The sequence below is a fragment of the Mesitornis unicolor genome, unplaced genomic scaffold (assembly GCF_000695765.1).
Source record: "Mesitornis unicolor isolate BGI_N332 unplaced genomic scaffold, ASM69576v1 scaffold762, whole genome shotgun sequence".
NCBI classification, from domain to species: domain Eukaryota; kingdom Metazoa; phylum Chordata; class Aves; order Mesitornithiformes; family Mesitornithidae; genus Mesitornis; species Mesitornis unicolor.
In genome coordinates this window covers 24011-37786 of record NW_010171019.1, presented here as the reverse complement: position 1 = coordinate 37786, position 13776 = coordinate 24011, and the positions used below count along the sequence as shown (strand labels likewise).

The window sequence follows — 13776 nt, the reverse complement described above, 5'->3', positions numbered from 1 at the left end:
TTGTGTGATTAAGAAAATCTCAGGAACAGTTATTTATGTTTATTTATAATATTTAAAGGAAAAAGCATGAGAAGTAGAATGAATCTTTCACTCCTCAATTACTATTAACACCAAATATAATAAAAACCTGGGAAATAAAAAAGAGGAGAGAAGGAAAAGTTGGAAAAATCTCCACCTTTGAAAAGGAACTGAACTAGAATGACGATTTCTTCAATAAGCTAAGAAAACTTCCAGAAGCTGTTAAAAGTTTAAGTATTATGCATAAAGTTACAGAGAACCAATGTATATAAGACAGAAAAAAATAAACGGAAATGAGTTTTTCTTATCCCATACCTGATAGCAGCAATTCCATATTGCTGTTTGTAAGTGTTGCATTTACTCTTCCGGAAGTTGCATTGAAACTGGTGACTGTTAAAGTCATGGGTTGTTTCTTGCTTTTGTAATTGTAAGATCCTTTCCATATATAATTTTGGGCAAAGACATCATCAGGAACTGTATAGACATGAAGCATGTTTCAGTACATTTTGCAATATTTAGTATTTATGAAGTAAAACATCCAACCAAATATATGATAAGTATTAGCATTTTCTCTACTTTACCCTATCTATTTTTAAGTCTTTTAGGCATAATCTTTATATATGAAGCATAAAAACCCAGCATGAACATTTATGAAAGAAACTTATTTGTACTGCAGAACACAACCACAACTTTACCTTCATTTGCTCCTTTCCTCAAATGTGGACATGTCCTAAAATTAAACCAACTTCCCAAAATCTAATTTAACAGCTGTAACCAAAAGACCAGATTCCTCTCACTGTAGAATCTTTTCTATGCCAGCATCAACTGTCAGGGACACACAGCTAGGATTAAATTTTGCAGAAATTAATATTGATTTAAATGTCAAAATTTTTGTAAACATTTACATGACATTAAAAGATTATAAGCATCATATTTATTACCTAGTCACATTTTCTAATGAAAATTGTATATACGAAGTTTTGTCTTGTCTTCAAATGCTTAAAAATATTATGAGTTTCATCAGGAGAAAAAAAAATCACTAATTTAAAATGAAGAAGAGATAGACTTCAAGGAGAATAAATATGCCATATTTATACCTGTCTCTGTTTGAGCTGAATAGAACTAATTTCCTATTCAGTGATTTTACTTTACAGCTAAGTCTCTTCTAAGTGGGTGTATTTGCTGAAACTAATGGCATGTTTTTCCAGACAGTGTTCACTTCTACAAGTGATAGTGCTTGTATGTTATGTAAACATGACAAGACCACTGCCTCACCATGGGTGCCGTATCTGCACCTGTGGGGAGGGGTGGAGAGGACAGATCATCCAAAACTGACCAACTAGGTATTCCATCCCATATACATCATACTTAGTATAAAGCTGAGGGACCACGAGGGTCTCAGCCGCTTCCCTTCACTCTTGCTCTTGTTCTTCCCCTACGACGGTCAAAGTCTGAGCTGAACCCTGCTAGTTCATCTGTCTCGATCCTGATCTGTGTGTTCCCGAACCAAATTCCTGCATCCTGCTCCCACCTGCTGCTGCGTTCGGACTGAGACTTTTCCAGTGCCCTGCTCTGCAGAGCCTCTCGTGACGTATATGTCATTAGGGGTGGGGAGAGTATTTTATATTTGTTTTATATATACATTTGTACATATCTGTATATATTTCATTATTTTCTTATTTACATTATTATCCTGTAGTATTAATATTATTGTTTCATTAAATCTGTTAGGTTTTTTTCCCAACCTATAAAGTCTCCCTCCCTTATTCTCTTTCTCTTCCCCTTCTAGGGAGGGGAGAGGGGTTAACAGAGAGCATCTGGCCAGCCCAGCCCTAAACCACGACAATACCTCTAGATTTAATACTTAACATTACCCAGCTGTAAAATGATTAATTTATGTAATACTAATCCAGCAATACTATGGTTAAAAAATTTATACCCATCCAGTGAAAAGAGATACATGCTGATCTTTAGAATCTTAACATAATATTTCATTTGAAAAATTAAATTGAATGTGACTTACAATAGGTTTATTGCCTTTTCCAAAGGAAATGTATCAAATTTAACATTATAGCAAATAATCACTATTTAAAATCAGCCCTTTCACATTATTTGGAGTCATTCACACTGAACTTAAAGCTCTTGGTTTGTGTGCATTGGTATCTCATGTCAGATATAAGAATACTTGTCCCTTTCTTCTTTGCAATTTCCCAAAATATCTGGGGCACAGTAGAATACCAACAGTCTTCCTTAATCATTTATTTTATGTATCACAGAGACAGACTGTCTCCCCATGGAGGGTAAAAGAGTTTTCCTAGTTTTTTATTTGTGTATTTAAATGTATATATACACATGTACATATACAAGTATACACATTAAAACAAAACACCTAGATACTGGGCCCGCAAACTGCACGCAAGGGAATTGCATGGTGCAAAGAGTCTGATTCTATTGATTTGTGATCTGTCTGAAATTTATTTCCCTACTTCTCTGCTTTCAGGAAAACTGATCTTTATGTAATTTATTTGCAATTATTTGTGACAGTACAAAAAGCTTCTCAATCAAAAAACTGATAACATGACTTCCACACAGTACTTTGACAAACACAGTTTTGAAGTAATGTAAAACCTCTGGGGGGAAAAAAAAGCCCCCCAAAACTCCTTAAGCTAAGGAATGACTTTTAAATCTTTGTTAATTATTGATTGATATTTAATAACATAGTAGTCAAAGGCTAATTTTTGTCAGGGAGTCTTCTGCCTTCAGAAATAGTCTTCAGTAGACAGAGAAAGGTTTCTCTTGTAGCTAGTCAGGACATCCAAAGATAGTCTTCTTCAGCAACTCAGTTAAAACTTGAGCCAACTTTAGCCAGAATTAAAGAGAGACCACCTTCTCTAGGCTAAAATGAGCTTTTTTTGAAGTTGAAGGCTAATTCTGAAGTATTTAGGTAAAGCAGTTTAAATTAGAAATATGTAAAAGACTGTGGGAAAAACTGTGAAACAACTTGTCTTTAAATTATTTCTGGGTGAACAATATAGTTTCTGAATGGGTAAATTGCACAGGATCTTACACAGAACATAGTGATTTCAGTGAAATCAATAAAACTCTAATCACATAACAGTTAGAAAATGTATATGAATATAAATAATACCATATAGTCTAGACAAACTTAAATATTGGGGGATAATTTCACAGAATCACAGAATCACAGAATATTACGAGTTGGAAGGGACCTTGAAAGATCATTCAGTCCACCTTCCCCCCGCCAGAGCAGGATCACCTAGACTAGGTCACACAGGAACACGTCCAGGCGGGTTTTGAATGCCTCCAGAGAAGGAGACTCCACAACCTCTCTGGGCAGCCTGGTCCAGTGCTCTGTAACCCTTACAGTAAAAAAGTTTTTCCTCATGTTCAGATTGAACCACCTATGTTCCATCTTGCTCCCATTTCCCCTTGTCCTGTCATTGGAAATCACTGAGAAGAGGCTGGCTCCTTCCTCCTGACACTCGCAATTTAACTAATTTTGGTTTTGTTCTGTTAATGTAATGCCTAATCTAATACCTTTATTCATTCAAACTCATTCAGTGCAGTCTCATTAAACCAATTTTTGTTATAATTTCTACAGAAATCGTTTAAAACTACATATGCATCAAAGTACTTACCACTTAATTTGGGACTTGGTGTTCCCAAAGCTGGTCTGGGATCCTTCACTAGTATTTTTGAACCAGCTGTTAGAAAGAATCAATAACAAAAGACAAATCAGTAGCAAAAATGTTACTCAGAAACTAGGAAAAATAATTTCCATAATGGAATTTATTTGTTACAAAGGATATAAGATGATATTTCAAATTAAAATACAAATGAGACTTCAGTCTGTATCAAGCCTTAGTATCACAGAAGCACATGACCACTGATTTCTTCCATTGGTGCATTTTCTCCCAAGTCAGTCACTTGGATGCTACCAATTCATTTGCAATACCCAAAGTGTAGCCTTCAACTTCAGAATCCACATTTCAGCATTCACAGTCCTAGACCATTCATCTAGTCTATGAGATGTCTTCTACTATGTCACCTAAGGAAAGTTATGTCATTTAAATCTGGATTCACACAAAATAGCACTGTCAATAGTCCTTTGACTGCAAGCAATGTAACATCAACCAGAGAAGAGATACATGGGTGTTTTAAATCATGTTCCTCTCCAGGACTTAATTATCTTCAACAGCACTGAGTGAGACATCTTGTGTTCAAGACTGAAATCTCAAAGATGCATGCTTAATCTCTTAATAATGGTGGAGAAGGCCACTGTTTCTTTAAAGAATAGCAATAGAAAGAAACAAATGAGGCTGTCCATAGTATCTCCAGCTGCTCAGGTGATGTGAGCACTGGAAGTCAGTGAATTTCATTTTCTCTCTGCTTAAAGCAGTAACTCTCCCACCACTGAAGACGATGAATAAATGCAATGGGACGCTGTCATTTCCTGCAGCTGAAGCGATATTACTTTGCAGAAAACAATTTGTATTCACTGGGCTATAAAGAAGACCCATAATTCTTTCTCCTCATGTAGAATACTATCATGCAGTACTAGGCTCTGTTCCTTGCTCCAATGGTTATCTCAATATTTTGTCTTTTGGATCCTTGGTCATTGGCTTGCCAAGCTAGTGAAGATGGCTTTATACCCTAGTTGCTGGGGAAGGGATACCTCAATTCATCCCAATTCTACCAGTTTGAAGCCAGTGCCAGTAACAGATGCCCAGAGCCTGGAAAAGGATCACAGGTCAGCAGGAGAGCACCTGAAGAGCAGCACAAAGGAATTCCAGCCACTCCAGCCAGTAAGTCGGCTTCATCAGGAGCCCTCTATTCAAATCTAGGTAGCATGGAGAATAAATAAGAGGAGTTAAGAGATGTGAATATGCCAGCAGGGCATATGATCTTATTGGTATCACAAAGATGTGTTGGGATGGCTGCTATGACTAGAGTGTTGGAATGGAAGGATACAGGCTCTTTTAGTAAAAGTAGGCAGGGGAGGTGAGGAGGTGTCACTCTCAATGTCAATGACCAGCTGGAGTGCATGGAGCTCTGCCTGGGGATGGATAAGGAGCTGACCAAGAAGTTATGGGTCAGGATTAAAGGGAGGGCAGGGACAGAGGACATTATAGTAAGGGCCTGCTACAGGCCATCTGACCAGGAAGACTGAGTAGATGAGGCCCTCTATAGACAGGAGCAGCTTCACGTTCACAAGCCCTGGTCCTCATGGGGGATTTCAACCACTCCAGTATCTGTTGGAGGGACACATAGCAGGGCATAAAAAATTGATGAGGTTCCTGGAATGCGTTAATGACAACTTTGTTCTACAAGTGATAAAGGAACCAATGAGGAGAGGTACTATGCTGGACCTTGTTCTCACCAATAAGGAGGAACCGGGAAGTCATGTGAAGCTCAAGGGCAACCATGGCTGCAGTGACCATAAAATGGTTAAGTTCAAGATCTTTCAGGCAGTGAGGAGGGTGCACAGCAAGCTCACTACCCTGGACTTCAGGAGAGCTGACTTCAGCCTTTTCACAGACCTGTTTGATAGAGTACCATGGGATAAATTCCTGGAGGGAAGAGGGACCCAGGAAAGACAGCTAATATTCAAGGGTCACCTCCTCCAAGCTCAGGAGTAAGGCATTCGAACAAAGAGAAAGTCATGTAAAAATGCCAGGAGGTCTTCATGGATGAACAAGGAGCTGAAGAGGGTAGAGGCAAGGACAGGTAGCCTGGAAGGAATACCGAGTTGTCTGAGCAGCCAGGGATCAGGTTAGGAATGCTATGGCCCTGAAAAAATTAAATCTGGCCATGGGTGTCAAGGGCAGAAAGAGAAGCTTCTATAGGTACATTGGTGATAAAAAGAAGACTAAGAAAAATGTAGGTCCTATATGGAAGAAAATGAGAGACCTGGTTACTCAAGATACAGAGAACGCCATGTTACTCAATGACTTGTTTGCCTCAGGTCTTCACCTGTAAGTGCTCAAGCTACACCACCCAAGTCACAGAAGGCAAAGGCAAGGACTGGGAGAATGAAGTACCACCCACTATAGGGGAACATCAGGTTCAAGACCATCAAAGGAACTTGAAGGTTCACAAGTCCATGACACCTGATTAGATCCATCCACAGGTCCTGAGGGAACTGGCAGATGAAGTTGCTAAGCTACTATCCATCATATTTAAGAAGTTGTGGCAGTCTAGTCAAGTCCCAGCTGACTGGAAAAAGGGACACATAACTTAAAAAGGAGGAAAAAAAAAAAAAAGAAGACCCAGTGAACTAAAAGCTGGTCATTCTTACCTCTGTGGCTGGAAATATCATGGAGTAGATCCTCCTGGAAACTATGCTAAAGCACATGGAAAACAAGGACATGATTGTTCACAGCCAGCATGGCTTCTCTGGAGGCAAATCATGCCTGAAATATTTGGTGGCCTTCTATGACAGGGTTGTAGCATGGGTGAATAAGGGAAGAGCAAATTATTCTCCCTGGTGAAGACCTGGTGATTCTCCCCTTTTACTCTGCTTTCGTGAGACTCCACCTGGACTACTGTGTCCAACTCCGGGGCCCTCAACATAACAGGGATGTAGCCATGTTGAAGCAGGCCCAGAGAAGGGCCACAAAGATGATCAGAGGATTGGAGCACCTCTCCTATGAAGACAGGCTGAGAGAGTTGGGGCTGTTCAGCCTGGAGAAGAAAAAGCCCTGGGCATACCTTATAACAGCCTTCCAGTGTAACTGAAAGGGGGTCTACAAGAAATCTGGAGAGGGACTTTTTACAAGGGCATGTAGCATTAAGACAAGAGGTATTGATTTCAAACGGAAAAAGGATAGATTTAGATTAGATATTAGAAATAAATTCTTTATTCTGAGAGTAGTGAGACAATGGAATAGGTTGCCTAGAGAGACTGTGGAGGCCCCCTCCCTGGAGGTGTTGAAGGCCAGGCTGGATGTGTATTTGATCAAACTGGTCAAACAGGTGTCCCTGCCCAGGGCAAGAGGGTTAGACTGGATGATATTTAAGGTCTCTTCCAACTCAAAACATTCTATGATTCTTTGATTCTATGGTCTTGGCTTTGAACCCAGGCCTTTTATCTTTGATCTATACTCTAAAAAATAGACAAGAAAAGCAACTTCTTTCTCTCAGAGTGGAGTATTTTTCTGCATAAAAAATAAACTTTATCAAGAAGCATTGAGAATATTTTTCTTGAGAACAAGTTTTAGCTTATTACTGATAGTTTGTGCTTGGTATATAGATTAAAACTGGCAAGAAACAAGTGCAGGCATTGGAATTCAACCTAAAGTTCTCATGGCCTATTACTACTGATTGATTAATCTCTATTACCACTCTGTTTTTAAAGAAATTTATTGAACTTCACTGAACATGGTTGGCCTGGAGGGTGTGCTTCAATATCATATCCTTTTAGGCAACATTAACCTCAGGTTAGAAATATCCGGATCATATTTTCCAAAGGGCTTTAGTATAAAAAGCTATTGAGTCAATCAGCCTTGTAAAGGTAGAAACATTTCTAGTCAAGTTCAGAACTGAAATTTTAAATACTAATTAAAATTTAATACAAATTTCAATTAGAAATGCAAAACAAGAACAATTTTTTAAGGAATATGCAGTTTCTATGTCCAGATACTTGCTGAGTAGCACTCTCAGGATTGTAGTTTTCCATTTAAAGGACCATATTCTGGTTTAATTCTCATATAGATTCTTTTAGAGCTCTTCACTCCAAATGTTTTATTCCTTTTCAACCAAGTTATTTTCCATCCATGTTATTTTTGTGAAGTTCACAATCACAGATGAACAACCTGACCTAGTGCTCTTCTCCTTTACACAGGAGAAAGATGTTTCACTCCTCTATAATAGGTACATTTGAAACTATTTAACAGATATTTTACTTTAGCTAATTAGAGTTAATACTTTACAATATGTTGCTTATTCTTAGCTTTCTTGACTGCTAAAAAGCAAGTAGCAATACCTCTGATCCCCAAAATTTTGCAATTCTATAGCATTTTCTCAAGGCATCGGGGAACTAAGCTTTATGACAAGGTAGATACACCCATAGTTACTACTTAATAATTAAAAAAAATACCTCATAAAGGTTCCTTACTCTCAGATAGGACAGCTAATACTATTTATTTCAATATCATCAGTAGAAAATTCTTGAATCAAAATACAACCCATGAATCACAGTTGGCCTGCCATAACACTTTGTTATGGTTTAAGGGTTACCAGCCTGAAAGGGAAGGACTGGTGGTGTCTGTAGGACCCTGGGGGGTCCAAGATCAGTACTGTTCACTCCCCTTTCCGGCCACAGTCTATAAAAAACCAAGGAGGCCTGCGGTTTGTGCGGGCTTTTCCTGGCTTTCCTGAGCTGCTTCCCTGTTGCATCTCAGGACGGTCGGGCCTAGCTCCACATGCTTGGCAGCATCCACCACCATCCGCTTCCTGGCACCACTGCAGTCCCTGGTGACAAGTCACAGCAGTCGCAGCGGCCACGAGACACTGCTCAGATGCTTCCACTCGGGAACCCTCAGGATCAGGTTTTGTATATAGTTAAATATCCTTTGTCCCTTATTAATTCCCTTTTCCTTTCCTCTGTTGTTTTTCATTAAACTTATTATAGTCTTAACTTCCAACCTTGTGCGAAGAATCTTTTTTCTCTATTCCCTCTTTTTTTAAATCCTTCTCCCTGGGAGGGTAGGGGACAATAGAGAGAGAATCCTGCTCTCTGAGCCTTAAATGGAGACACACTTTCTGAGTACTGAACAAGTCATAAGCTTTCTGGCAGCTTACTTTCAAGCACTTCCCCAAAGCTCTGCTCTGTTTTCCCCCAGCACCTGCCTGACATGTAGTGCCAGGACACCTGTTTTTTAGTAATACAAAATATTAATTTCCTAATTCCCTTCCAAGTAGCGGTGTTTGGCTATATAGCCTTTGAATGCCACTGTAAAAACCCTGGGGATAACCACATCTCAAATATTAGGAATCTATAATCTGAAAGGTGCTTTCATTATTCAGGGAATAGAATTCCAAAGAGCTGCTATACTTCAGGCTATTTCTTTTCTCACATGAGAAACACCATTCTCACCATGATTTTGCCATAAGGTTTTTCATGCCCTGCCATGACAAAGTATGTAGTAAAAATCAGAAACAAAATAAGATGTTGGAACAACAAGGACAAAAGTAGATAGATTTTGTTTGCAAGTAGCTTATTGTTGCTTACGTGCAAATAAAAAATAATATTAAACCCTATGGATTATTTCCATGCAATGATTCAGATATCTACTTGGACTGTAGACATCCTTCTCCAATAATACAGCTGTCATAGCTGTCTTGCAGCTGACAGTCTCTGTAAAGAAAATTGTCATGATCTAAGTTTAGTAGATATGTGCAAAAACACTGACATTCTTTCTTCACTGAGCTTACGAGAATGCAGTCCACACCTGATTCAGTCAGGAGTATAAAAGCTGGTGTTACCCAAGAATCTGACTTCCAGAATTACATCTGGAATTGACACCTCTGAGCATACAAATGAAAGACAGGTACATGAAAACATATTTCCCATTAAACACAACTGCCAAAGGGTAAGAGTTATCTCTTCATATGTTCTCCCTCCAAGTTCTCCTTGCCTGCTTGATCTCCTTAGACTGCAAGTAAAGAAAATCACTGAAATACGATAGATGAGAGATGCAGTGGGAAATAGAAGAGCTTACCTTCACAAACTGGAACTTTCCCAGTCCATGTGCCATCAGACCTACAGGCTCTATGCTCTGATCCTCCTGCCAGGAAGAAGCCTGGCTGACAAGTGTAAATCAATGTATAACCAAGTGAGGGAAGATCCATTCCTGCAACATTAGCATGAGTTGGTGTTTCTGGTTGTTTACAGCTGTGTGCTACAAATAAAAGATAAAAGAACCTTCAGTCAAAATGCTGAAAATATTTCTGAATAAATTATCTATACCTATTCTGACAGGTAACTAATGAAGAAAAAAGCATCAGTAAAAATAACATATTAATATATTTTAATTCATACTAAAAATTACTATATAATCTATAAATTACTGTCCTCAGTCTGTAAATACATTCTTGAAAATAGATCTTTCAATTCCAAGTGACCAAGAACAAACTTAAATGCAACTGGACCACCAAAATTAATTGTCTGCATATTTTAACACAAATAACACACAGCTTACCATTATTAAAAGCAGTCAGGGCTTGTGACTTACATAATTTACGATAGCTGTGCAGCATTGAATAACAGTAAATAAATGGGTTATTTGGAAAACACTACGAAAGGTCAAGGAGAAATTTTAGGTGAGGCAAGTTTTAAATATCAGCAGAAAAAATAATTACCATTCCTAATCTCATGCAAAGCGTCTTATATCTTTAACAACCACCAGAATCTGGGAGTCTTATCTCAAAAACAGCATAGCTCCAAGAGCAGAGCTTACCTTTCAACACAAAGCTACTGATTTGCTGTTTGCTTAGGGGGAACACTACCATCAAGTGAAACACTGATGCTGTTTTCTTCAGAGGATATGCTCTCCATACATTGAAAATTATTATATAAGGTCAGACTTTATAAGGTAAAATTATTTCCATGAAAATTACAGCTGGCTAGATAAAAAACTTGAAAGATTAACAATGATGTTGTACCTTCAGTATGTTAGCACTATTTAGCTATGTGTAAAAGATCTAAGAAATTAAAAGCTACTTCGTGCACCCGAGTAGGAAGATTCTCTCCATTTCAGATTAAAAATATTTCCAACTACCAAACATTATTTTCCCCCTTCTTAAAATATTCTGTCTACTTAGTTGGGAAACAGATCAAACTCTTTACTAGAACTGATGGTAGCTATCTGCTCCAGTAAAAGTTAGGGTTGTGCAGGGCTTTCCTGCATGTTCTGTTTTCATTATCTCTTCCAAATTATTTCATTAACCTCATTGGAAGGGTTGCACCCTCTTACATAGAAACTTACTATTTTCAGCATCTCTCTGGCGAAGAGCTGCCTGTTTTTATCATTATTTTCTTTTGGGTTTTTTTGAATTCTACAGGCTATTGTAGAACAAATTCACACACACAAATTTTGTTTCTACCTATTGTAAGCTAGTAATGCAAATTTGTATTTAATATAAGTTTATATATATATATATAGAGAGAGAGAGAGTTAACTTTGTAGGAATGTAACTAAATAGCCTATATTAAAAAAAAAGAAATATCAAAAATCTAACATTTACTTACGTATACATTCTGGCTGGATTCCACTCCATGTAAGATCAGGAAGGCAAGTTCGTGTTGTTGAACCATGGAGAAGGTGTCCTTTTTTGCATTGAAATTGAACAACATTTCCCACCTGTTGAAAAGTAGAAAACACAGTAATATTGTTATGAGGAAGTATCAGTTGGGTGCTTTTTCCAAACTTGTTAGTAAATTCCTTCATTCAATAAAGTCGATAAATTGTGATGCTCTTTCTGTAAAAAGCAAATAAATTTCACAGTGTATTTTTATATAAAATAAAAATTTGCTTCATTCTCATTAAAATTACTCTCCCCTTTAAATTAAAATCCTCCATGGAAGAGAATTGAGTTCAGAAACCAAGCTTATTGTGGCTTCTTAGCTCTGGACCAAAGACGAGCCAGCTAGGCAATCTTGCAGCAAGCCAGGCAAGCGGCAGAGCTGGAGGGGTTAATAGATACTGCTGGACCTTTGCTGAACTAGACTCCCCCTTTGTGGAATGCCAGAAGAAGTCACAAATTAGAATGAGAAATCTTTCATTAGAACATGCACGGGCTGGTCAACAACACCATCTCATGCTTCAGAAACTATGATGTTTCCATAATATTTTAATTTTGCTTTTTGATGACAAGAGATAAAAAAGAATAATTCTTTATACCACACAGATAATAGAAACTATATTACAATTTACAAATGCAATTTATCTGTGACTAGTTTTTAATTATTATTCTTACTATGGATATGTGTTGTATAAAAAGGAAAATAGAATTCTTTGGTCAATAACAGTTTCAGCATGAACATAATATGGAACAACTTGTTCAGCATGTCCAGTCATGGTGACATTGATGAAAATGCAAATAATTCTTAGTTTCCATAAAAAGCAGGGAAATTAGATTACAAGTATATCATTCAGAGAGTAGCCTATTACATGCTGTGAGTGGTTAACTCAAATATTAAAGTGCATAGATCACATCTACTGTTCTGTAGTGATTTGAATTAATGTATCTATCAATTCATGTTTAAAGAAGAAGTTGAAAACTTTGAACTATATGTGACAGGACATTTATGGTTCCAGGTTCTGGGTTTGTTGGTTGGTTTTTTTTTCATTATTTTGTATTAATGTTTAATGCTTGATTCAATTGATGTCTGAAGGTAAAAGGTAGAGTTTTTCATGATAGTTTATTCCTGGGAAATAGCATTAAAGGTGGAGTTTTTCATGATAGTTTATTCCTGGGAAATAGCGTTTCACTGCTACAAGTAGTAATTTCAAACTTTATACAACTATTCCATTTCAGCTCAGGCTTCTAATCAGAATGAAACTTAAGAATAACCAATGAACTACATATAGTATCTCATCAACACAGTATGTGATTTAAAATTCATCTCCCTTTTTTTTCATCTTTACTGTGCTCACTGGACTATGTAATTACTTTTAAAAGATTCTGAAGAAAATACACTAAGTCACTTTCACAATTAAGCACAAATAACACTAAAAGTGGGAAAACACTGTAAGTTTTAGTAGTTGCATCAAATAGAACTAGAGCTACTCTTTTATGTGGTAAAGAGCTTAGCTGAAACAACCACCATCAATATATTACTTTTTTTTAAAAGAAATTCTAGTCTTACAAAAGATTTGTTCATTTCAGTAACCTGCCTCTATTGAAGCAATCTCCATTCACAACTGTAGAAAGAACACCTGCCCTATTTAATCTTTAACTAACAAAGAAGACAATATTTTGATACTGTCTTTAAAACCAGGATCTTTTCATCCTTACTTGTATAGAAAAAAAACAAAAAACAAACAAATCCAAGCCCAAAACCAAGCCCCAGCTTGATTGTTAAATGTAGTTGCTTATTATACATATGAATAGGAACTTCTTTTTCTTTCCACATTAATCTTTCAAAGTTGACTTTATGGTCTTCGTGAATATAAAGTACTTAAGAAAAAATATAATTCTTTTGTGATATGGAGTAGCTGGACATCATGGAAATCAATGAGGTAAAGCAGTAAATTTAGTTGGCTACTTATACTCGGTTATCTAACTCTAAACCATAACTAAGTTAGAGATTCAAACTCTGGTAGTCAATAGCAACTCCAGAATTAGATACTGTATGGCTTTAACTGCTTAGTCACACTACCTTACTTATTTTCAATTAACATTTTATATGTTACATTCTCATTTTAAAAAAACGGTAAAAATCTTCTTTTCAGAGTTCAACAGTTCTCAGGATGCAATTATCTTTCATACATTAGCTCAACATCACTTAAATATGGGCGATACTGAATTAATCAGATAACTACAATCCTGAATTTTTCAGCTACTTTTTAGCAGGATATTACCTAAAATAAATTTGTCATTGTATAGAAACTCTTTTGAGAGACTAAAAAGCCAATACATTAAAAAAAAAAAAGAATTCAGTATATTCATTCAAATTCAGTATAGTCTAATTCTACTGTGTGTTGAAAGGGTTGGAGAATCATGTCCATAAAT

The 13776-nt window shown here is 37.0% G+C and overlaps 1 protein-coding gene across 1 annotated transcript in view; it reads right to left on the bottom strand.

Annotated features, from left to right (window-relative positions):
* Positions 1-13776, bottom strand: part of LOC104537084 (CUB and sushi domain-containing protein 3-like) — a gene marked incomplete at its 5' end in the record, with an annotated part of 38003 nt that overhangs the window by 1237 nt on the left and 22990 nt on the right. Inside the window, 3 exons of the mRNA XM_010179869.1 lie at positions 3678-3743; positions 9762-9941; positions 11291-11402. Of these exons, the coding sequence (XP_010178171.1) occupies positions 3678-3743; positions 9762-9941; positions 11291-11402 (358 nt within the window). The remainder of the gene's footprint in view (positions 1-3677; positions 3744-9761; positions 9942-11290; positions 11403-13776) is intronic.